General features: G+C 56.1%; 1 protein-coding gene across 2 annotated transcripts in view; it reads left to right on the top strand.

Annotated features, from left to right (window-relative positions):
• The first annotated feature begins 522 nt into the window (after window positions 1-522).
• The window catches only part of CREB3L1 (cAMP responsive element binding protein 3 like 1), a 44,163-nt gene continuing 19,858 nt past the window's right edge, over window positions 523-24,827 (top strand). The window contains exon 1 of one of the 2 annotated variants that reach the window (XM_075545809.1): window positions 523-1,045. In XM_075545809.1, coding sequence (XP_075401924.1) covers window positions 944-1,045 — 102 coding nt within the window. In that variant the 5' untranslated portion in view covers window positions 523-943. Of the gene's footprint in view, window positions 1,046-24,500; window positions 24,739-24,827 lie in introns of those variants that run through there. The other variant, XM_075545810.1, reaches the window with a different exon arrangement.

Here is a 24,827-nt window from a genome sequence, read left to right as displayed (position 1 = left end):
AAAGAGTGGACTCTGAACTCGCAGTGACCCTATAAGACAAAGTAGAGATTCCGTGACTCTACCTTGTCCTGTGAGATTCCGCGACTGTAACTCTTTACCGAAGTAAAAAGCCTCGTCTTTCTCCCATGGAGATGGTGGTGGTTTCAAACTGCTGACCTTGAGATTAGCAGCCAGTGCTAACCACCCACCAGGGGTCCTTGTTGAGCGTGGGGGGGTGTTCTGTTCAGGCTTTAGTATAAAGCTGGCAGAGCAAAAACAACGCAGCCAGCTCCCACCGCAGCGTGTAGAAGAGCTGTTAGCAAGGCCTGAACAAGGTCCCAGGAGCGGCGTTTCGCTCCTGGATGTCTTTGCGGCAAACCTAGGCCATTCCAAGAACTGATATTGGCAAGGGAGACTAAGCGGCGGATGTCTCTTTAAAAGGGGAGGGCTGATCCTTCAAGCCCTGCCCTCCCTTCATGAATATTAAGCTATTGTGAATATTGATGTGGAGGCGTGGCGCCCTGACCGGCTGGGCTAGCCAGCCTGGGGTTCCCGGTTTCACAGTGGGGAAAGTGACAGCAGCCGTGCAGAGGGAGAAGCAGGTCGGGCACGAGTGCCAGGGGCCACCCAGTCTCGGGGGACCCCCACACCCCCAGTCCCAGCCCCGGTCTCCCCATGGACGCCAGCTGTGCCCCGGGAGGAGCAGCTGGAGGAGGAGTCGGCTAGATGCCCGCGGTGCGCCCCGGGCCCCTGAGCCCAACCCGCTCGGCGCCGCTGCCCTGAGGCCCCGCGCCCCGCGCCCCCAGTCGGGGCCGCCCGCCTCCGCCCGCCCCTCCCCGGGGGCTTCGCCCGGGTCCTGCCCCCCGGCCGCCTGCCAGCGCTCAGGCGGGAGCTCGGAGCGGGGCGCGCCGCCGCCCTGGAGTGAGGGGAGCCTGGCCGAAGGGGGTCCCTAGAGCCCGCCACGATGGACGCCGTCCTGGACCCTTTCCCGGCTGACCGAATGTTCCCGGGATCCAGTTTCCTGGACTTGGGTGATCTTAACGAGTCGGATTTCCTCAACAATGCGGTAAGATGGGGGCTTCTGCGCACCCCCTCCCGCCCCCCGGTACCCCTCTTTGCGGCGCGCCGAGGCCCTCAGGGAGGACCGGACTGCACATCAACGGGCAGGAGACAGGGAGGGTCCCTTGGAGGGCCTAGGGGTGCAGAGTGCCTTGGAGGGAGGGACACGTGCTCCGGGCGCTGAGATCTGACAACTAGTTCCGCCGGCGCTGGCCGAGACCCCGCACCGAGGCCAGAACCTCGGGACTGGCCGCAGCGCACCGCACCCGAGGGCTCCGTCCAGAGACCCTTTGGTCCTAGCCTTCGAACTACGGTACAGGGACGTCGAGGCGTCGGGGTTCTCTACTCCTGCGATACGAGCTCGAGACCCCCAGTGTCCCCATCCCCTCGTCTCGCTGTGCCCCCACTCGCCTGGGGCCTCCGGGACCAGCTTGGGCACACAGTGGCCGTGCCCTTTCCTGCGCCCTCCAGGACCGCGGGGCTCCGGGTCTGGCTCTCCACTTGAGGGCGCACAGTGGAGCCTCCCGAGCACTGGGACCTAGCGCCCCAGGGGGCCCGAGCGAGCCAGACCCGGAAACTTCGGGGTGCTGTCGTCTCGTGCGCGCGCGCGCACGCGCGCGCGCGCAAGCTGCTGCAGAGTCGGGCCTGAGTGTACCTCCCACCCTCATCCCCGGCAGCTCAGGGCAGCACAGACTGGCATTCAGGGGACCAAAGCCTCTCTCTTCATCTGTGTCTCTCGGTCCCTGCTCTGTGTCTCTGCCCCTCAGGTCTCGCTGCGCTGATGATCTCTGTCTTGGGCTTATTCCCTCCCTCCCTCCCTAAGGAAACGTGGCTTCTTTCTTCTCTCCCCCACCACTCCCTTCTCTCCTCCCTCCCTCCTCAGCCTCATCCCTAAGGCCCTGGGGGGAGGGGGCGTGCATGGACTCCTTAAAAGAGGAACTATTTGAGTACAGGAGGGCCTACCCCATGACAAGAAGGCTACTTGGGGACTTTGGTGGGAGCCCCCTATTCTGGGAGCCATCAGTCTCCCTCATCCCCAGTGTTCATTCCAGGGATCTCTCCCTGCTGACCTCTTGTCTTCTGAGGATAAAGGAAACTTGGGGACCAGAACCAGGTCTATAGAGTCCCTAAGAGTTCAGGAGCGCAGACCTGGACACCTTAAATGGCCCCAGGCCCCTAGACTGATGATCCGGAAATGGAGGCTGGAGACCAAACCTGAGTTAGGAAGGCATGGGGTGTGAGATCTCCATTAGGTCAGTTGCTCTGGTCACCCTGCTCCCAGGAGGAAGGCTCCTCCCCACAAGTCAAAGAGGAAGGAGAGAACTGGCATGGACAGTGGAGGGGGCACTGCCCCCATCTCCCCAGCATGGGCCGGGCCCCCCACTCACTTCCCTGGGCCTTACCTGCTTTGTCTGTAAAATGGGAGAAAGTTGGATCAAGTCTCTCTAAGAACACGTCTGGCCTGGAGCCAAGGAGTGAAGCAGCAGGGACTAGGGGACCGGACACTCCTGGGATTGGTGGGAAGTACTGGACCAAGGGAAGGGATTTGTCACAGACAAGGACGGTCAAAGAGCTGGGGTTAGCCCCCTGCAACCTCCCCCCAAGCCCTCAGCCCTCAGCAGCTCTGAGTGGGACTTTGTTCTGAATGAACTCTGCAGCCTGCAGCCTCTTCCTTCGCCTCCTTTCAGCTCCGCGCGGCCAGCTGCTCATCTGGGCCCCCGTCCAGCGCAGGAAATCAAATGGTGGTGGCCTGCACCAGGGCTCTGGTGATTGGAAGCCCTGGCGGGGAACCTCCTGTGCCTATGAGGCCAGGCCAGATAGAGGGAGACGGGGGACCTCGGAGGGGAGCTAGCAAGAAACCCTGCCCTGAGACTCTGGCAACCGGCCCAGCAAGGTCAATGCAGACAAGTGACAGTTCTTCCTGGGGCCCTGTTTGCCTCATCTTCAAAATGGGCTTCTTAGAAGCTTCCCCGGAGCGTTATGTTAGAGCAGCAGTTCTCAGCCTGGGGGTCACGACCCCTTTGGGAGTGCCCAATTCATAACAGTAGCAAAATGACAGTTATGAAGTAGCAACGAAAATAACTTTATGGTTGGGAGGTCACCACAACATGAGGAGCTGTATTAAAGGGTCGCGGCATGAGGGAGGTTGAGAACCACTGTGTTAGAGACTTGGCAAGAAATATGAATGTAAAGAACCAATCATGACGCCTGACAGAAAAATTCACTGAAAAACTCACTGCCGTCAAGTTGATGCCAACTCATAGCAACCCTATAAGGGCAGGGTAGAACTGCCCCCATGAGTTTCCAAGACTGAACTATTAAGAGAAGTAGAATGCCCCTTCTTTCTCTCAAGGAGCTGCTGATGGGCTTGAACTGCAGGCCTTGAAGTTCACAGCCCAATGCATAACCACTATTCCCCAGGGCTCCTGAAGTCTGAGTCCATAATTATTCACTTGTCCCAGAGGCTGGATGAGGGGGCAGTAGTAAAAAACAGGCCTGGTGGCACAGTGGATGAGTGGTCAGTGGCTACCCTGAAAGTTGGTGGTTCAAACCCATCAGCTGTTTCTCCAGAAAAAAATATAGCAGTCGGCTCCCATAAAGATTTGCAGCCTTGGAAACTTGGTGGGGGGGGGGGGCGGGGACAAGGGGGGCACTTCTGCTCTGCCCTGTAGGATCACTGTGAGTTGGAATTTACTCCAGCAATGAGTTTGGTTTGGTGGTGAGGATCGCTCAGCTAGGCGTTACTGTGTGACCTAAACCAAGTCACTCACTTTCCCTTTTCCAGGAAGGAAAAAGCAGGCTATTTCGCATCCTAGAAAGAGGGTGTCCATCTGGGTGTCTGAGGTCCCTTCCTCCTGGGATCCCAGGCCAATGCCACCCTCAGCTTCCTCTTGATGCAACCAGCTGAGAGAAACCTTGTGCAGGGTTAGGGAGGTGACAGAGGTGCCACTTCTTCCTCTGGAAGATGGCAAGCAGGAGGGGATCGCTGTCTTCTGTAAGATCCTGATAAAGGCCGCCGTCCAGTGGGGAAGAGCATGCTCTGCTTCTCAGTGTCTAGCTAATAAGTAAAGTGTGGGCTCACTTTATATACAAAACCAAACCAAAGCAAACTCACTGCCATCTAGACCCTGCAGACTCAGAGCGACCCCTGTGGGCACCCCGTGACTGTAACTGTGTACAGCTTTGTGGAAAAGGGGTTCTTGGGGCAGAGGGGGGCGGGGGAGGGGCAGGAGAGTGACTGTGCACAGCCCCATCGGGTGCATTTGGGGATCTTGCTCTCTGAAGACCCCTTCCGGTGTTGTAATTTGGTTTGCGGGGTGCCCTTCCTGAGAACCGTGGGGGCTTCTTTACTCTCCTCACTGTCTCAGAGACCCTGATCAGACTGTCCTCAAAGACACACTGCTGGGAGCTGGTACCAAAGAGAGGTGATGCTTTGAAAATGGCAACAGTTGTACAATCACACTTGCTCTAGTTGAACTACGGAGTGTTAGACTATCTGTAGCGCTCCCCATAAAATGGGGGCTGGGGGTGGGGGGACACAGAAGACAAAAATGTACTGGAGAGGGAAAAAATTGCTAACCAGTCAATGCGGACTCGTAGCAACCCTATAGGACAGAGCAGAACGGCCCCTGTGGGTTTCTGAGACTAACTCCTTCCAGGGGAGCCCAGTGGTGTAGCGGTTACAAGTTCCCAAGTTCAAAACCACCAGCCGCACCGTAAAGATGGGGCTTTCTACTCCTGTAAACAGTGACCGACTCAGAAACTCACAGTGGCAGTTTCTATCATGAGTTTGCATCAACTCGATGGCAGTGAGAATCCTTTCTGGGCATAGAAAGCCTTTCTCCCGAGGTGCAGCTGGTGGTTTCGAACTGCTAACCATTGGGTATCAAGCCCAACAGGTAGCCTTCTACAACACCACAGCTCCTTTAAGGCTGTCCTGGGGAGAAGGGAACAGAAAGAGCTGTCAAACATTCAGTCATAACATCTGGTGACCCAGGCATGTCAGAGTAGAGCTGGACCCCAGGGGCTGACTTTGTCTGGAAGTGGACCTCCAGATCTTTCTTCTGAGGCACCTCCAACCTCCTGGAGAACCACTCAGCGCATGGACCAGCTGCCCCACCAAGGGTTGCCCAGGAGCCCTCTGCTGTTCTACCTGCGGTCCGCCAGCCCTGGGGCAGCTGTGAGGGAGGGCCTGTTGGTCAGAGAACTGGAATGGAGGACCAGAGGGAGAACGGGTCATGTTGCTGGGTGAGACATGCGGTCTGGCTGCTTCTTGCCTTCTTCCTCTGGCCCAGGGGGAGGGAAATGGCTCGGGAGCCTGGAGAAGCCCCAGCTGGGAGGGCGTTGCTGGGGGGCGGTGGAGGAAGACCAGCTCGCTGTGTTGTCTCAGAGGGAGCAGCCGGAAACTGCCAGGATGTTTGCCTAGATCACTCCTCAGCCTCCCAACAGCTGGGAGGCCAGGTGTGGCATGACAGGGACCCAGGGACTGCCCAGGGGAGGGAGGTGTGAGAGCTAAAGCCTCTCCCCAGGCCCCTCCTCCCCTGAGCTAATTAGAGAAGCAGAACACCCCACCCCCCACCTCCCAAGCCCGGGCTGTGGGGAATTTCAGGAGATTAGAGAAGTATGTGTGTTTGGATGGTCCTGAGTCTGTGTGTGGCCCTTTAACAGCCCTGAGAAGAGAAGCGCATATACATGCGTGTTTCTCTTTAAATCCTTACCCACAGAGAAGAGGGCAGAGGGGGCAGGGACCTGAGGTCTCAGAGTAGTATCTGCACTGAGTCACTAACCAAACTCACTGCCATCCAGTTGATGCCAACCCAGAGAGACCCTGCAGGACAGGGTGCAACCCGCCCTGGAAGTTTCTGAGTCTGTCACTCTCGATGGGAGGAGAAAGCCCCTCCTTTCTCCGGCTGTGTAACTGATGGACCGATGGTACCCTTGCAGTTAGCAGCTCCATGCTGTCTACTCTGCCCGCAGAGCTCCAAGGAGCTAACAGAGGACACCCTGGAGTGGCCCCCGACTCACAGAGTATCATTTTCAAGGACTGCAGCCTGTTTGGGGGAAGTGGATTGCCAGACTTTTCTTCTGAAGCCCTGGGTGGAAGGGGGTACTGAAAGCAGCGGGGAGGGGGTCAGACACAAACTGTGTGAGCCAATGGGGTGTGGGGGGGAATGACAGCCACTATTCAGGAAGGGACCCTTCCCAGGACCCCTCCCCTTCCCCCGAAATACTCAGTTTGAGCCCAGGGATTTGGGGGTTCTGTTTTGATTTGTGGGACCAAGTTCCATGAGGGCAAGGGTATTGTCCTTTTCCAGACTCGGTCCCTAGTACCTAGGACAGTGCCCAGCACCCAAAGCAGACCTCATCATGGGATGAAAGAGGGCCTGGACACCACACTGCACAAGGAGGAGGAGGAGGAGGAAAGGGGCTTACATGCCCCTCCGTCCCAGACATCAGGGTCCAGCCACCCTACTGGGCCTGGGATTCTGGAGGTTTGGGCCGACTTCCCAAGGAATTGTTGTTACAAGGTCATTCCTCCCAGTGGGCAGTCCTGGATGGGCACTGTAGAGGTGCTGATTCACAGGGGGCGGGGTGGGGTGGGGGGTGAACTGGTGACTCAGGTCTCCCCTTGAGCACTGGCTCAGGGGCATCCACCTTCCAGAGTGTCCCTTCCTTCGGTTTGTTCTGGGATGTCCGGATCCACACACACCCAGCTATAAACCAGGCCTTTCCTGGTCCAGCCGCAGGACCTTGGCAGCAGCCATGGCTACTTTCTAGAATGCTTTCCCTCCAGAGTCTCTCCATCTCCTCCTTCTGCCTTCAGCTCAGAGGGCACCTCTTCAGAGGAGACTCCAGACCCCAGGGAGGGAGGCCCTTGTTTTTTTCTGCCTTTTGCTTCCTTCAGAGCCCTTTCCTCAGTTGTCAGGGCTCCTTGTCTGTTTGCCATCAGGAAGAAAGAAGGTCCTGAAGAACAGCCATCACATCAGCCTTGGTCATCGCCATAAACCAGCGCAGTATCTTGACCCAAACTGGCCCTCACGCTCGTAAACTCTGCTCTCATGCGATAAGCCAGGACAAAGTTCTCAGGCACAGATGTGGAGTTAAGCTCCACAAATGGAAACACTCATTTCCAGTGAGCCTGTACCGTCCCACAAAAGCAACACCTCACACAGAAAATACGTCGGCAAACCTGACTGCCTGCAGCAGACCCGACAATGAAAGGCTTAAAGGAGCGCCAAGTGGCCGGCCCCTTCTCCGCCTGCGCCAGAGACAAGAGTCATGCCCACCTTTATTTTGCAGCCCTGGTGGTGTCATGGGTAAAGCACTGGGCTGCTGACCACAAGGTGGGTGGTTCAAACCCACCAGTAGCTTAGAAGAAGAAGGAGGCCATCTGCTCCTGCCAAGATATACAGCCTCCGAAACTCTGAGAAGTCACCCTACTCTGTCCTGTAGGGTGGCCGTGAGACCGAATCCTTGCCACAGCAGTGGGTGCATCTTACTGGGCCTGGGCCTAGGACAGAACCAGGGCCAGTCAAGTTGTGGAGAACTTCTCCCTATGTCAAAGACGTACTGGATTTGTAAAGAGCATGTCTTTAGAGTGGGGCAGTCCAAACAGTCAGACCTGAGTGCTCGTGGCGTGTACTGCACCTCCAAGAGGGGCCTTCGGGTCTCAGGGTCCTGGCCTGGCCAGCCCAAGAGTTGGTGGGGATGCGAGTTCCCACAAAAGTGAGGTCTGCACCCTATTCTGCTCTGAGGTCCCTCTGGATTCCCTGGACCAGCTGGGGGTTCACTAGCTTTAACACACACACACACACACACATTCCTTCCTCCATCATGTAGGCCCTGGGGAGCACCCACTCTGGTGCCAGGGTGACCCGGATGAAGAAGGGCCTGCCCAGGTACTCACAGACAAAGGAGGGATCCGCAGGGACACAGGTTGGCGTCCTGATGGAGCCTCAAGGAGGTAGTTTCCTTGCCAAGCTTCCTCATCCCAGCTGGCAAAGTGTGGGGTGGTGGTGATTGCGGGATAGAATTCTTCCCTTCCCTGCAGGAGACTCCTTTCCATTTCCAGCCAATGCACCCCTACTCTGATTGCCTGAACCGCAGAGCTTCCAGATTAGCATGGGTTAGAGGAAACACCGGGCCTGGATATCGACTCTTCCAAATTCAGCCGAAAGAAAGGAAAAACCCTGTGGATCCAAATGATCTGATCTCCAGCCTGATCACAGAGGTGGACACAGTGAGGGAATGACAGGTGACCGCTCGTCAGGGGCCAACTTGACAACCCTTAACAACGGCAACAAAGTCAACAAGGGGGTCCCTGGCAGGCACCTCAACAGAGAGGAGAGGCCAGGCCGTCCTTCAGGAGGGGAGGGAACACTTCTATCTCATTCTGATGCTGGTTTGAACTTTGCCCTCCAGCGCAAGGAACCCTTGGGATCTTGGAGACCAGAGGAGGCCCTGGCTGTGTCCTGACCCACAGCTACCCTTTGAGCACCTGTGGGTGCAGAGTCAGCTCCCTACCTAGAATAGTGCATGGCCTGGGCTAAGAGGGAAGCCTCTCAACACCCTACCCTCATCTTTTCCTCGTCCTGGCCTGAAGGTGCTTGCTACTCCCCACCTGCCTAGCCCTTAGATTTTCTCTGCCGCTCCCAGGAGGGTCTGTCTGTGCCTGGTCTGGGGAGGGCAGAACAAAGGACACCCCTCCGTCTCCTCCTGCAAGTCCTGGTGCTGAGACCCTCCCAGAGCAGCCCTCTCAGGACCCGGTTAGCCCGAGTCTCCCTCAAGAAATGAGTGCCAAATGCCGGAGAACAGGCTGTTCTGGAAGTCTCCACTCTCCAGAGGGCAGGCGGAAGGAGGACGATGTGGGTGGAGTTAAATCGAGAAGACTTTGAGCACTGCTCTGGCTGGAACACCACGCAACCTCCTGAAGCAGGCCAGGGGAAGCCAGAACAAGAGGAAGCTTCTTGACCTTTGACCAGAATTCAGGGGAAAGTTGGGGTGGGAGTGTGTTTCAGGGGAAGCTCAAGGGGCAGGCTGCGGCCTGGAACGCTTGACTCATAGCTCACATCAAAAGTATTGGTTTCCTGGGAATGTCACAAATCCTGGTGTCCGTGGCCTAGACACGCCATGTCATCCCCAAGGGCAGACAACTTGAGAACTAGAGCGAAAACGGGATCCCCTACTGTGAGGGGGAGAGGGGGCACCGGTGGAGGGGCAGAGAGAGCCCTGTGCCCCACCCCCACAGCCCCATGGTGTTTCCTGGGGCCTGGGCTCTTAGCCATTTCACCCATCCCAGAGAGGCTGACCCATCTGGGCTAGGATGTGTGGTCCAGCATCACAGCTGGACAGCAGGGCTTGGGCCCCTCCTCCCCTTCCAAGAGAACAACAAAAGCGAGAGTCAACAGGCTCTTTGGGCCCTGGTGGAGGGAGACCAGGAAGAGCTTCAAGCCAGTAGCAGGGGCTTGCTGCAGAATTAAGACAGGTCTGAGCCTCCGCCCGGGTCCTTCTCTCTGCCTGGAATGTCCTCTCCTCTTGACCCTGACTTGCTGCTCTGTTTGACCTTGGACAAATCACTTCCCATTCTGGGCCTGGCTGAACTCAACTCATTTTTTTGCTTATAAGCAATTGTTTCTGTTATTCTGAAGTAGGTCCGTTGATAGGGGCTCATACTATGTCCAAGAAATGCTTGTTTATTGGTTGGCTAGGTAGTTGGAAGGGGTGGGAGGGAGGACTGGAAAGGAGGTGCTAGAGGATGAATGGGAGTATGGCTGGAGAGTTGGAAGGTGGGGAAGGAAAGGTCCTGAGGGAAGAGGTGAGGGGGGCTTGAATGGGTAGAAGAAGGAAGGACACCTCCACCTCTCATTGATTTGTTTTAGTGGCTTTTATTTACTGACTGAACTATCCGAGTCATGGATCTTAAGCCGAACCCCACAGCTACCTCCGATGTCCCCTTGATGGCCATTGTTTGCTATGAAATAGATTGTGCTCATAAAAGAATATGCATAATGCATAGGGGTGAGTTGTAAAGTATGAGCGAATGGATACCTGGATACTCACCACATCCCTTACGAAACGGACCCCGCGCTACCTTGCTCTCCCAGAGCCACAAGAGCTGGCAAAAGGAATGCTGAAGACCCGGAACCACCCAGTGGTGGACAAGTCCTGAACAAGAAAGTCCTGCATGGCCCTCAGGGAGACAACGGGCTCCCGCACCAGTACCGGGCTGTCGACCCAGCCCTAGAGGGGGCAGCGTGATCATGACCGGTTGGCTCCAGGACTTCACAGACTCAGGAGCAAGCACGGGCCCTGGCCCTGGCTGTCACCATTTGTCACCCGTATAGGCTTGAGTGAGCGTCTTCGCCTCTTATTTCCCCATCCATGGGATGACCCTAAACCGCAGGGTTCCAGTGGAACCATCTTTGCATCTATTTGGTTAGGGAAGCTTCGCAGAGAAGGCCGGGGAGACCCTAGGTGGTACAACTCTTTTTTTTTTTTTTTTTTCACAAGAGAAAAGCTTGTAGTTAGTTCAGGGATCGTTTGCTGGCCCTTAGGAGTGTTTTCCAGTCCAGTCTGTTGGGGCACCACGCCCTGGCCCCAAAGTCCACTTTCAGCATTCCCTGGGGACCTTGCCACTCCATTCCCTTGCTGTTCCGCGGTGGTACAACTCTTAACACACTTGGCGGCTACCCCAAAGGTGGGAGAGTCAAGTCCCCCCAGAGGCACCTTGAGAGAGAGGCAATGGCTCACCACCACCCCACACCACCACCACCCCCCGCCCCAAAGCAGCCGTGGCAGACCCTAAGGGACACAATTCTATTCTGGCACCTGGAGGGGCGCCATGAGTTGAAATTAACTCGATAGTGACTCGCGGGGGACGGAGTACATTGCCTGTCGCGCAGGACGTCCCCTCCAAAGGACAACTCCTGCTGCTGTTTGACTCCGATAACTGTTGTCATTGCCTGAAAGGAAGGTTCTACAGTGGACAGCCCTTGGAGAAATGCCGCCGCCCACCCCCACTTCGCCCTCCCTGTGCTGCCCCTGACCGTGGGACTCTGTTTCCTGCCTGGCTGCTCTCTCTATTCTTTCAATACATGCCCAAAGCCCACGGCCCCTTCTCAGGACTCCATTTGTGGGCATCAGGAGAGGGATGGCCAAGGAAGAAGCAAAAGCAGCGCCTTAGATGTGGACCCAGGACACGGGGCTGGGGCTCCCATGCTTCCTGTCTCTGGCCCTGCGCTCCAGACTGGGATAGGGCGGCAGGAACAGGTGCCTGTGATAGCGCAGTCAGCGTGCTTAGGTTCAAATCCTGGCTTGTTCACTTGTTGCCAGGATGCCGAACTGGCTTCAGCGGCGCTTCCAGCTCAAGGCAGACCAGAAAGAAAGGCCTGGTGGTCTACCAATTCTAAACGTGAGAAACCTCACACACACACACACACACACACACACACGCCTCCCTCACACCCCCCCCACCCCCCCCCACACACAGTCCATTTCGGGCATGGCGCGGGACTGGGCAGCGTTCCATTCGGTTGTGCACAGGCCGGCTATGAGCCAGGGGCCTCACACGATGAAAACTGCCAACAACAACTCTTTCTGCCTCATCTCCTGGCGTTTAAGTGAGATACTGCCTGTAAGGAGCTAGACCCGGGCCTGGCGGGTAAATACCGGCTATCGGTGTCACCGTCTGATTGTCATGGCTATTCAGTGTCGTGCTCTGCTGGGCGTCCTGTGCAGCCCTACGGAGGAGGGCTCAAGGATAAATCCGGCCTGGATCCTGCCCTCCAGGAGGTCAAAGTTCCGAAGGGGAGCTGAACCCCACTGTGTACAATTCATGTGCAGGACTGGCCAGCGACCTTGCAGCCTGCAAGAGGTTCTGAGAGGGTGTGAGGGTAGGAGGGGGAGTGGCTGCTGATGTAGGAAAGCTTCCTGGGGGGGAGTGGCAGCTGGGTTGGCCTTGGCCTTGAAGGATGCTAGAAACTCACTGCCATCAAAGGTCCCCTATCAGGCAGGGTAGAACTTCCTCTGTGGTTGTCCCAGGCTGTGACTCTCCTTCACTCGTCCTTCGGCCAAGGAGTGGCGGGTGGTGTCAGTGAGGAATGCCCTAGGCCACCAGGGCTCCTAAGTAAGGAGCTAAAATGTCAAGAACATTCCCAGACGGAGGGAACCTCATGAGCAAAGGCCCTGGAGAACTCACCGCAGGTCAAGGAACTGGCAGGGTCAGTCCAGTGACACCGGAGAGAAGTGGGAAGGAAGTGAGAGGTGTGAAGAAGCTGGAATGTTCACCTGGCCACTGCAGGGAGCCACGTCCGGAGCTATTCAAAGTTGGGCTCCCCACCTCCTCTAAACTATCTCAGTGCTCAGAAGTCTGAAGTTCATGGGGTGGGGGTAGGGAGGTCCTCACGTCTCTCTCTCTTGCTCAGAGACCCCCTACCCACAGGAAAGACATCATTCTGGATCCTCCCTGAACCACCTGTCCCAGCCCCTTCTCTCCTCTGCCCTGATGTGGCTCTCACGCTGGACAGGGATGTCAGTTCACCCCTGGCACTAATCCCCACCACACTGGGTCAGGCTTCCCCTCTTTAGGAGTAGGGGATGAGGACTGGACACTCCAGCCCTGCCCCCTGGCCCAACCCCAGGACCTTAATAACGTTTCCTACTATTTCCCCATCCCCCAATTGTCTAGCTCAGGGCCTTCTGCTCTCAGGCAAAGCCCTGGACCCTAAAGGAATCTGAGCCCTCCTCAGTCCAGCCCAGCCAGGCACCCCACCTCCCTGGGGTAGGATGGCCCAGAGCCCCCTCATCAGCCACCCCCCACACCCCCCAGAGAGGAGGCCCAACCCTGCCCTCTGCTGCCCAAAGACTTCACCCCGCTCCCTTCCAGGTTCACTAATCAGCTCCACATTGGAATCTGGCAGGCACGCACAGCTCCGAACTCTCTCCTCCACTCAGCTTGGGTTCCCAGCTCCCCTATCCCACAAGATCAGCCCGTGGTGTGTGCAGAAGAGGAGGGTCCCTGCTGCCAGAGCCCCTTCGGAGGTCTGAGAGCATGCTGGGACCAGAGGCCAGTGGACTACTGGCCCTCCCTGGGAGAGATAGGAGCAGAAGGGCCGAGGGGGGGAGGGTGGAGCTTGGAGTAAGCATGAGGAGAGGAGGAGTTGAGGGGGGGGGGGAATGGAGGTAGTCCCCAGCTCAGCACATTCCGTAGCCATCTGGAAGGTTGGAAGGCCCCCAGCTGGCCTGCAGGGTTGTGGCTCCAGCTTCTCTGCTCTGTGATGTCAGGATCCAGGGTCTCCCCCGCCCCCCCCCCCCACTCTTTGAGGGATCCCACTGACCAGGGATCCACCTTGGAGTGGAGTGCTGGAGTCTGCACAGACCCCTCTCCCCCAGTGACTGAGTGGGTAGCAGGCCTCCAGGGCGTGGAGGGTAAGGTCGCCTTTGCTGGAGGTGGGCTGTGCACCGCTATGAGAGGCAGGAGGGAAGGCCCATGGCCCTGCCCATCCCACTCAGGAATGACTCTCCCTGCTCTCTCCTCTTCTGCCTCCACTTGAGTTGGGAGATGGCGACAGAGGAAAGAACTCCAGAAATGATTGCTTGTCTTGAGTTGTGTGATCCTGGGAGTCTGCTCCCTTCCCTGGGTCTCAGCTTCCTTCGTCAGTAAGCATCATCAGTTGCCCTGTGTTGATTCTGACTCACAACAACCCCACATGTGTCAGAGTAGTACTATGCTCCGCGGACAGTCCTCCTGGTGTGGTCCTTATGAGTTTGGCTGCTAATTTCAAGGTCAGCAGTTTGAAACCACTAACTGCTCCATGGGGGAAAAGGAGTAAGCTTTCTACTCCCATAAGGAGCTGCAGCGTCAGAAACCCGCAGGGCAGTTCCACCCTGCCCTACAGGGTCGTCATGAACCAGAATTGACTCGATGGTAATGAGTTTGTCCTTGTCTTTTCTTCAAAACCATTATTGGGAGCTAATGTAGAGATCATGAAGCAAAAGACAGTGATGCCAACTGTATCGAATGGTCAGCAGGTAGATAAAGATGGACTTAGTATATCAATTCCCTATATTCTGTATTAAGATATATATTATTCCAAGAAACCTGTGATTGGCATTGTCAGTTAATATTATGGGAAAATTTCCCTGACAACCAACTCCCATTGGTTGTGTAAATAGCATCCCACCACATAAGGATTTATTCTGTAAAAGTTAATAACCCAGGTGTAGCCATATGTAGCTAGCCTACGCTGGTCCGATATCCCTCTCTCAATAGTGTTTTACAAATTAGTCCCGGGAACTAATCAATGACAATGTTGGCAGATCTTTATGCCCCAGGTAGAGAACTCTCTCCCATAAATTAACAAGGAGGCCTCTGCAGCAGATAAAACACGTCTAGAGAGAGATCCAGGAATGGGTGTCGGGCTCACACTAAGTTCTAGGTCCAATTACGAACTCTGGCTCCGTCTATCATGCCCTGCTCTAGATGCACCTCCAGGAAGGGAACACGGAAGGTAAGGGTGCTATAGCAAAGGGGGAATGACGAGATTAGAAGGTGCTGCCTGTCAGATAAAATAGTGTGGGGGATTTTAAAGCCATCTAAGTGAAATGTCAACTAAGTCCAAATGGAAGAGATTTGTTTGGTTTTGGTTGGGGGAGGAGGGTGGGTTTCAGTGGCTAACTTTTCTGTCTTTCTTTAAATCATTTTATTGGAGGCTAGTACATCACAATCCATCTATCCATTGGGTCGAGCACATTTGTACATCTGTTGCCATCATCATTCTGAAAACATTTTCTTTCTACTGAAGCCCTTGGTATCAGCTCCTCATCCCCCCCCCCTCCCCTGCCTCCCTCCCCAAGCAGCTAACTTTTCAAAAGCCCATCGCCAGGCCTTTCTGGTGCGGCACCTCTGGATGGCCCCGAATAGCCAACCTCTGGGTGAGCAGCCGAACATCGTAGGGGAACCAGAGCGGCTATTAGATGCATTGTGTACTACACCTCCCAGGGACTCCGAAAAGAATGCTGCTGCTGCGGGCCCTTGAGCCCATTCCCTGACTCGTTGTGACCCTATGGGACGGAGGAGAACTGCCCCATGGAGTTTCCCTAAGCGGCAATCTTGAGCCATAGCTGTGGCTTTCTCCCTTGGAGTGGCTGATGGGTGGGCTTGACCTTGACCCGCAACTTTACCATTAGCATCACTTAACGGTTGCATCACCGGGCACCTCAGAATCATAGTAGCTGCATTTAAGGCATTCCGGCTATTCATCTTGGCTTGCATGAAACAAACACCCAAACTCCCTGCCATCCAGTTAAGCAGACTCAGATAGACCTGAGAGGCCAGGGTCCAACTGCGCCATGGGTTTCCAAGACTGCAGCTCTTTACAGCCATGGAGAGCCCATCTTTCTCCCGAGGAGTGGTTTAGAACTGCTGACCTTGCAGTTAGCAGTCCAAGTTTGTAACCACTGTGCCACCAGTTTTGCAAATGCTCCTTCATGTCGCAACGACCTGGTCGAGTAAGTAACAGCCAAGCCCACTGCCATCGGGTCAGTTCCCACCCAACCAGGGTCGTCCTGAGTCAGAATGGACTTCCTGGCAGTAGGTTTGGCTGGGGGGACCCTACATGTATGGTTCCTAAGGCTATAGATCTGTGAGGGAGCAGACAATCTCCTCTTTCTCCTGCGGAGCAGCTGCTCACCTGGTGCCTAGCCGCCTACCAGTTACCTGACAGCGCCACCAGGGCTCCTAGTAGCTGAGACAGACAGGGCTCCAGAGGTTGAGGAGTTTGCCCCAGGCGATCCCTAAGCAGAGCTAGGATTAGAACCGGCTCTGTTTGCCTCCTTGCTTGAAACCACTGAAGCATCTTGCCTCGGCAAATGAGAAGCAATGGACCAAATGATGCCAAAATTCCTTTTGGCTCTAAAATTGTCATGATTATTTTTTTGGCCATCGTCAGACTCTTCAAGAAGGACAGGGGCAGGCTTTAGTCACACACTGGGAGGGGGAGGGAGGCAGAGGCATCTGGCTGGGGAGCATCTGGTGACAATGGAATCTCAGAGGCCCCACTCCCAGGGGCTGGAGTCCCTGCCGAATCCCCAGCCGACCCCAAGGATCCCACACCTTCCCTGCAGGAAGAGAGTAAATGAGAGAGAGGTGACTGTCCAAAAGCAAAGCCTGAGGACAACTCAGACAGGCCGAGTGAACTCAGGGAGAGGGCCGGGGCCAGGGCCAGGGCCGGGGCCAGGGCCAGGGCCGGGGCCAGGGCCAGGAGAATCCCAGCCAGAGCTGGGCGGTCGGTTCCAGCCCAGGACCGTTCGGCTGGCCTGGAGCCTGGGAGCAGCACCCAGCAGGTTGGCCCCGGGGCTACTTTCAGACCCTTGGGTTGGCCTGAGCCTGGGGGCTCCTCCGTCCCCCTCCCCGTAGGGAGTGCGGCTAGGCTGTGGTACTCGGTTGCCTGCTCTGGCTCAGGTTTAAGAATGAAAAGGCTGGGGAGAAGGAATGGGCAGGAGACAGGCAGTCCTACTAGGGAGGGGCCAAAGGAAGGAATCCTGATGAATTGGAAACTCCGCCTGCAGCAGGAGCAGGCTGGCACCGGAGCAGAATTCCGGCCGGCCGGCCATTCTTAGAGGCTATGCCACAAGAATGAGGGCCTCTGTCCACTAGCTCAGCTCGCTGACACCCTCCATCCTTCACCTGCTCATTTGAGCCACTCACTCAACAAACAGCTGGGCGCCTACCCTGCTGGGCTTTGGGGTTCCAGATGAGGACTGCCTTCAGTCAAGACCTGCAGCAGCTGGCTGTGTCATTTCAAGCTGCACCAAGGAACTTGAACTCTGTCCTAAAGGCTGCAGGGAGGCTGCGGTGGACATTGAGCAGGGGAGTGGCATGGTCATTTTTGGTGTATAAGATCCTCTTGATGCAAGGGCACGATGCCCTGAAGGGGATCTGAGTTCAGGCCTTGAGCTGACCTCATAGGCAGAGTGGTCACTCCATTAGACAGGAAGCCTTTTGCGGCCAGGAAATTGATCTCTGTATCCACAGGGCGGGACACACGGTAGGTGTTCAGTAGAGACTGACTACTGAGAGACTGAGTGACTGTGACTGGATGCCCTCGTTCTCCAGAGCCCCCAGCACCAGCCCTGTCCCCAAAGGGATCTCCAGCCACTGCCTCGGGGACCAAGGTCTCCCTCTAGCAACCAGTCACTCAGCGATGCCAGTCACAGCTAATCCCAGGCCCAACAGTCACTGCCATAGCTTCCTCCTGTCCAGACAGGGCCTGGCGCCCGCTCCTGGGTTGGGCCACAGCTCAGGGGCTGCTGGTCAGAAGATGCCAGCTGCTGGCCAGGGCCCTACAGGCTGACTCTCTGTTTGCTGGAGGCCTTTTGGTTCTGGCCAGACTGGAGAACTAGAGGGTTGGGCAGGCAGGGGTGGGGGCTGCAGAGACTATGCCCCCTCCCCAGGACATTGCTCATGGATAGTGGCAGCTGGGCACTGCTTTTCTCCCCCACCCCACCCCTACCTACCTCCATGCCCTTCCCTGTTGTGTCACAAAGTAACTCAGGCTCCTAGTGACTCTATGTGGGAATTCCAAGACTGTCAATCTGTATGGGAGCAGAGTCTCAGCTCTCTCAGAGCATCTGGTAAGTTTGAACCATTAATAACCTCACCTACTTAAAAAACAGAAATAAACTCACTGCTATTGAGTCGATTCCAATTCCTAGGACCGGATAGAATCGCCCCTTTAGATTTCCAAGACTGTAAATCTTTCCAAGAGTAGACAACCTCATCTGCCTCCCAGGGAGCGGCTAGTGGGTTCGAACCACTATGGTTAGCAGGTCACACCACCGCGGCTCCTTGCCTCATCCACACCTAAATGCTCCCTCTGCCCTGTCCTCCAGTCCCAACCCCAGGCCACATTGTGACTCCCAGGCCTCCCTCCCTGGCATGACTCAATCAGCTCAAGCCTGTGGCTTGATGAAGTCAGCTTCCCCTTCTTTGATGCTGGGAGATGTTGCATGTTTGTGAGCACGTGCGGACATCTGTGTGTCTAAGAGTGACTGCATGTTTGTGTGTGGATCACATCTCATGAGCGTGTCCTTATTGAGCTTATGTTAGTGCCTGCCTGTATCAGTCTTCAAGAGCTTCTGGTTGGTATCTGCAGGCAGGAACATATGAACCAGGGAGTGGTCTGACTGTGTCCATAGGGGTGTAAAACCCACCCACCCCTCGCCCCGTGTGGTATCAGAGAAGTAACCTCACAGATCATGTCTGGAGCATGTGCCTGTGGTACACACACACACTTTTGGGGAAAACTCCCTGCACCTGCAGGGAACAGGGGCGAGGAGAGAGGCTGGAGGTTGAAGCTGTGTGCTCCCAGGAAACAGAGAGGCCAGGCCCAAGGAAAAGAGCCCGCTTTCTGACCGGCTTCAACCTGGCCCTGCCTCAAGGCTGGACCAGACCAGAGACCCATCAGAGCTGGGCCTTCAACTAGGGGCTCTGGAGTCTTGAGTCCAATGCCCTTTCTCCATCACAGGTCAGCTCTGAGAAGGGGAGTCCTGGGTTCCACCATCTGCATGGCAGCACTTAAGGACAGAGAGGGTTTGTTGGACAACTGGGGACCCAGAGGGACACCTCCCCAGACCTCAGCACCGCTCCCTGCTCTGGGCACAGTGGTGCCTCAGCCCTGTAGCCCTGCAGTTTGAAATGGGGGCCACTTTCTAGTGAGCCCAACACCAAGTAGGCATTCGGGAATGTATGGGCCAGTGCTGGGGGAGGGTGTTTGTGGGCCCAGCTTTGGGGAATGAGTCAAAGAGCTCTCCTCCCCTCCTCGAAAAGTAACACCCGGGTTCAGGCTCCCCGCCCATCCCAAAGCTCAGCTGTGTGTGTGTGGGGGGGGGGCTGGCTGAGATCTCCTCCCTTTCTTACCCAATCACAGACTCTGCCAATGGCAGAGCTAGCTCTAGCTCGCTCTCTCGCTCTCTCTCGCTCTCTCTCTCTCTCTCTCTCTCTCTCTCTCTCTCTCTCTCTCTCTCTCTCTCTCTCTCTCTCTCCTCTCCTCTCCACCCAATAGGACTAGGGGAAGGGGACTGGAGGGAGCTTGCCGGTGCCCACTACCTCTCCGCTACCCTCACCCCGCCCCCAGCGCGCCCCTGGTACTCCAGGAGGTGGGGTGGGTGGAAATTCATCTTCATGAAGCGCGGACATCATGAGCCGGACACTGGAACCTCAAAGGGTCATTTCTGCCTCTGTTCTGCCCATGACACCGAAGGGGACACTGAGACGGGTCCTAAATCGCCTCCCTCGGGGGCGCGCGCGCTGCAGGCCAAGCCCCTGGAACCGCCCTCGGCTCCGCTGGCTTCCCCAGCGCTGCCGCCGCGGCCTCCCCGCAGCTTCCTCCCATTGGCCAGGCGCTCTGCGGCTCCCGCCAATGAGCAGGCGGGATTCCGGCGAGGGGCGCCCCGCCGCCGTTAACCTCTGGTGAGCCGCGCTGGGCGCCCCCGACGGGCCACGGCAGCCGGGCTGGGCGGGAGCGGCCGCCGGGAGGAGGGCGCGGGAGTCTGCCGGCGAGGCCGGCCCTGGAACTCTCCTCGGAGCGCTGGGGCCGGCGCCGGCTCCGCGTGGCCGCCGAGAAAAGAGCTTTTATTGGCACGACTGTAGGAAAAAGTCTTTAACGAGGAGGGAAACAAATCATAATATTTCCTTTTCTGGCTTCCCACCCCCGTTGCTTGGAATGGCACCCCCATAGAACCCTCACCCCCGTGGAAGCCTCGCCCCGCCAAGCGCCCCACGCACCAGGCCCTGTTCGTTGTAGACTGCTGCCACCTCCCTCACCCCCACGTCATGCCCCTTGGGTAGTCTGAGGGAGCCCTGGGGGCATGGTGGTCACTATTTGGGCTACTAATCGCAAGGTCAGCCGTTCGAAACCACCAGCCGCTCCGTGGGGAGACAGAAGAGGCTTTCTCCACCGGTCTCCTCTGTTCTATAGGGTCGCTCTGGGCCAGAATTGACTCGATGGCAGGGAGTTTTGAGCTCGAATCCGAACTTTGGGTGTGTGAACTGGATAGAGGGCGGAAGCTGGGGGGGGAGGGGGCTGAGGTGTCCAGGGTGGGCGGCCCAGCGTTGGGGAGGAAATGGGTAGAGGGAGAACTATGTTTGAGGACAAGGAGGAGATCCCACACCCCAGGGCACACCCCTTCCATGACAGCAACAGCTCACTACTGCTACCGTTTCCTCAATAGCCATCAGGTTGACAGGGCAGGGGCCATCTGTCCCAAAATTGGTGACATAAGTCAGCAGTAACCGAGCTCCTGATAGCCAGGCCCCAGATGGAAGTACACAGCCCACTGCCCTGGAGTCCCCTCTGACTGCCTGGAAGCCATGTGTCGAGTGGGTTTTCGGAGGCTGACTTTTTTGGAAGTAGACTGCCCGACCTTTCTTCCAGGGTGCCTCATGGGTGGACTGAAACTGGAACCCTCCACCTTTTGCTTAACCACTGATCATATAACTGTTTGCAATCCCTTCCAGATGGAGGTAGGGGGCCCACAAAGCACTCCAGGGGCGGCCCCTTTACAGTGGTCGAATCAGACCTGGGGGAGGTCATTGCCGCCATTGTCCCCAGACCTGACCCAATACAAAAGAAGGCCTGAGCAAGGAGGCCCAGAGCGGCCTGGCGTCCTCCACCCACGCCCTGCCTGCCCCTTGGCCAACCTCCCCTTCCACTTGGCTCCCAAGACCTGAGAACTCCAGCCTGCTGGGCTCTGACTGCTGTTTCCAGCAGGTGGGGTGCCGGCAGCTCACAAAGGGGCCAACTGAACTCCCTCTGCAGGTTCTGGTGGACACCCCAGATAGGAACTCTCAGCAGGTCCTGGTTCATCCGCTGGGAGCAGAAGCCTTCAGGGACCTCAGCTCTGACTAGAGGAAGCATCACTCTCTCCAAGGCCTCAGGAAGAGGCGTGACAAACCCTTATCGCCTGAGAAGCAGCTGCTGGAGAAATACCTTCCTAGCTGACTCACTGAGATCTCACCACCCCTCCCAGCAGGCCTCACACCAGGCCTTGGGGGCCCAGAGATAGTGAGTGCAGGAGGACCCGGTGTCCCCAGCTGGGTAGGCTCAGGCCCTGCAGAGAGCGTGGCTAGCACAGACCTGGCTGAGTCCTCAAGGGGACTGGGACTTTATACCAGGTGACTGGTGTCGTGGGGTTACAGGTGTTTTTAGAGATGTATTCAGCCGGCCTTCTGACCTGAGCATGACATCCTGAAGGCGTTGACCTCTGGGATTCAAAGACCTGCCCCTACACCAATATTTATGGTGTCAAGATCACTAGGTGGTGGGAAAAGTTGAAGCTCCTCTACTAAGTAGAAGGTTAGGAGTTAGAACGGACACGGTGGCGGCACTGCGGAAGAAAGGTCTGGTGACCTGTACTGGAACAGATGGAGAGGTCTTTCTCCCACAGAGTCTCTTGGTGGGTTTGAACTGCCCACCTTTCTGTTTGCAGCCCAGCGCTTAACCATTGCGCTGCCAGGGCTCCTCGCTCTGTGAAGATGACAGTCAAGAAAACCTTGTGGGGGAGTTCTGCTCTATAGCCCAGGGGCTCGTCGGGGGGGTTGGAGTCCACTTGGAGGCAGTGGCTTGGGATTTTGTCAGTTTTTCTTTCTTTTCATCAGGGGCCAGGGTGTCCCTGGGTCGTGCAAATGGCCAGCGCCCTTGGATGTTAACCCAGCGGTTCACCATACAAGCCCACCCAGCAGTGTCTCTAAAGGAAGGCCTGGTGATCTATTGCCCCAAGAATCAGCTACTGAAAGCCCTATAGGGCACCGAATGGCGTTAGAATGGATTCAGCAGGAACTGGGGCATTTGGGGTTTGTTTTGGCTTAAAGCATGGGCCAGTTCCTGGGACCCAGCAGGTGAATGAATGGCCTCAGGAGGTGTCAGGCCATGACTCACCTGCCTCTGCTAAAGCTGGGAGAAGAGTGAGCAGTGAGCGGCCTGCTGTTTCCCTGCGTGTGATCTCAGACCACTTGTAGGAGGAGGATTCCTAGTGTCTGGGAAGGAGGCAGGCCTGAGCTCATGGGTTTCTGAACTAGCTTGTTCTGGCTTTTCTGCTCACACGTCACTTGGGGAGGGGAGCAGCCATCAAACGCCCACCCTGCTTCAGTCCCAGACTTTGGCTCAGGCTCAGAGTTTGGACTTGTTTTCTCAATAACAATGGCGTGTTAGACTGGGTTGACTAGAGAAACAAATCCAGAGACTCGTGTGTGTGAAAGAAAGAGCTTTATATCAAAGAGCAATTGTATACTGAGAAAATATCCCAGCCCAGTCCAAATCAGGTCCATAATTCCGATATTAGCCCAGATGTCTGATACCAGTCTATAAATTTCAGGCTCACACAGCCATGTGATGATGCCGAATGCAGGAAGATCACAGGCCAGTGGGTGGAAAGCCTTGTGGATCCAGTGGTGGTGGAAGCATCTCCAGGGCTCTGGCTGCCATCAGCGTGGCTCCTTGTGGCTTGTCAACAGGATTGTGTAGCACAGAGAGAGTGGCCCGCCTCTTCTGATGGCAGAATCCTCCTGAGAAGGCCACACTCACAAGGAGGTATCATCAGGCTGTGACCTTGATTGACAGGCTAGACTCCACCCCTTCATTCTTTTATCAAGTTGACGTGAAATTATGTAGCTACTACAAATGGCATGAGCACATTCTCCCTAGGATGCGCCGTTCCAAGTGTTTGATACGTATCTATCCCTTATCCTCATCATCCAGCGAGGTCCCGACTAAGCACCGAACACAAAGTTGATCCTCATGACAAGCCTCTGAGGCAAGAACTGGTATTGGCCCCGCCTTACAGAGGAGGGCCCCGAGCCCCAGGAAGGTTACGAAGCTCCGTCATTAGAGGAGCTGGTGGTTGAAGGCAGGTCTGTCTGACTCCAAAGTTTGTGTTCCTCCACTGCCTGATCTAGAAGTTCTCAGCTCTGTCTCCAGACAGGAGGCCTCGCTGCCCATCCCTTCTGGGCTGGGACCAAAAAAAAAAAAACAACAAACCATCAAGTCGATTTCAGATCGTGGTGACCCTACAGAGCAGAGTAGAACTGCCCTGCGGGATTTCAAGGCTGAATTGCTTTTCCGGAGCAGAGTGCATCTTTCGCCCTCTTGAGGCTGATGGGCTTGAACTGACAATCCATCATTAGCTGCCCGTCATTTCACCACCGCACCACCTGAAGGCCTTAGCTGGATGGGACCCTTCCCCCATCCCCACAAGCCCTATGGTTCTACAGGGTGGAACTGCCCCTGTGGGTTTCTGAGAATGTAACTCTTTACAGGAGTGCCAAGCCTCCTCTTTGGTCCAGGGTGGTTTCAAACTACCCACCTTGTGGCGAGCAAGCACCTCCAGGTCAGACCTTTGGGCCATTCTTCAGAAGCAAGTCCTTAGGCACCTACCAGGTGGGCCCCCAGGGCCTCTGGCAATTCCTCCCCTTGCCCTCCTTGTCATTCAGCAAATAAGAAACACTCGCTGGTCACACTTCCTTGGTGGGGATTATAGCCGCTCTCCTCGCCCACGAATAGGGACCCCATGACAGTGAGCTCAGACCATGGTGCACCACAGAGCTTTCGTGTCACCAGCTGATTGCTCCCACGTAGATTACCAGGCCTTGCCTTCTAATCGGTCCTAGTCTGGAAGTTGAAACACGTTCCGAGTCATGGCGACACACGGACAGAAAGTGGGGGCTGCAGGAGAGAGCACCAGGCAGGCATCGAGCCCAGGTCTCCAGGAAGGAATTCTACCTCTGACTCATCACTGCCCCCCAGAGTTCCTGAAAACCCCCTGCCACCAGGTTCATTCCAAGGCTGCTGGAATCTGATTCTGACACAGAGTGGCCCTATCATTCCGTGCATGTTTATATTCTTAAAAGAGTAAGAGGAAATCATGTACACGCACCTACTATGTGCCGGCCCCGGGTGCTTTCCTTGATAGTCGAAGGTAGCATGTGTTGAGTGATGACTGCGTGTCAGGGACTGCCTGGGGTTCTCCACACGAACTCGCTCGCTCCGTCCACCCAGCAACCCCAACCAGCAGAAGCCGCGATCGTTCTACAGCACAGAGCGGGGAGGAACTGAGAAGCAGGGAGAGCTTGATTAACTTGACCACAGGATCCCAAGTTTTTCAGACTTTGTCCGTTATAAGAAATGCATTTTACATCATTAGCAACACACACACACACACACACACAGGGAGATAAAACGCCTACACTTCACTGTGTGTAGTGAACTCTGGTGTTCTTTTTTTGCACTGTTTGGTTCAGCTTTTTATTCCCCCCTTAAATCCTGGTCGTGACCCACTAGATAGATTTCCCAATCCAAGTGAGTCACCACCCACCGTCTGAACAGCACTGAGTCATAGCTAGCAGTGTCAAGGCCAGAACTCAAAACCAAGCAAAAAGCTCCAACGCTGAGTGTCTTGGCCTCAGCAATGACCGGGGAAAGGAAGGTACTGGAGGTCCCGACAGGACGGGGCTGCAACGGAGGCAGGAAGAGGCCCGAGAAGCCCACTACCACCATCTCCCTTTCCCCTGACATCCCAGCCCAAGCTCCTGGCAGTGCCTTTGGGGTGTGCTTGCTGGTAGAGACAGACCATGCCTCTCCTATTTAACCCTCACACCCATCGCGCCTGTGAAGAAAGCAGAACTCACCAAGAGGCAGCCTCAGGCTGGTAAAGGGATTTGAACGGGGTTCCAGAGCCCCGGGACTAGAGCCCAGTGTCCAGGAGTTCTTCTGGTGGTGCTGATGGGAGAGGACCGG

The sequence above is a fragment of the Tenrec ecaudatus genome, chromosome 4 (assembly GCF_050624435.1).
Source record: "Tenrec ecaudatus isolate mTenEca1 chromosome 4, mTenEca1.hap1, whole genome shotgun sequence".
NCBI lineage: Eukaryota > Metazoa > Chordata > Mammalia > Afrosoricida > Tenrecidae > Tenrec > Tenrec ecaudatus.
This window is presented reverse-complemented; position numbering and strand designations above follow the sequence as displayed.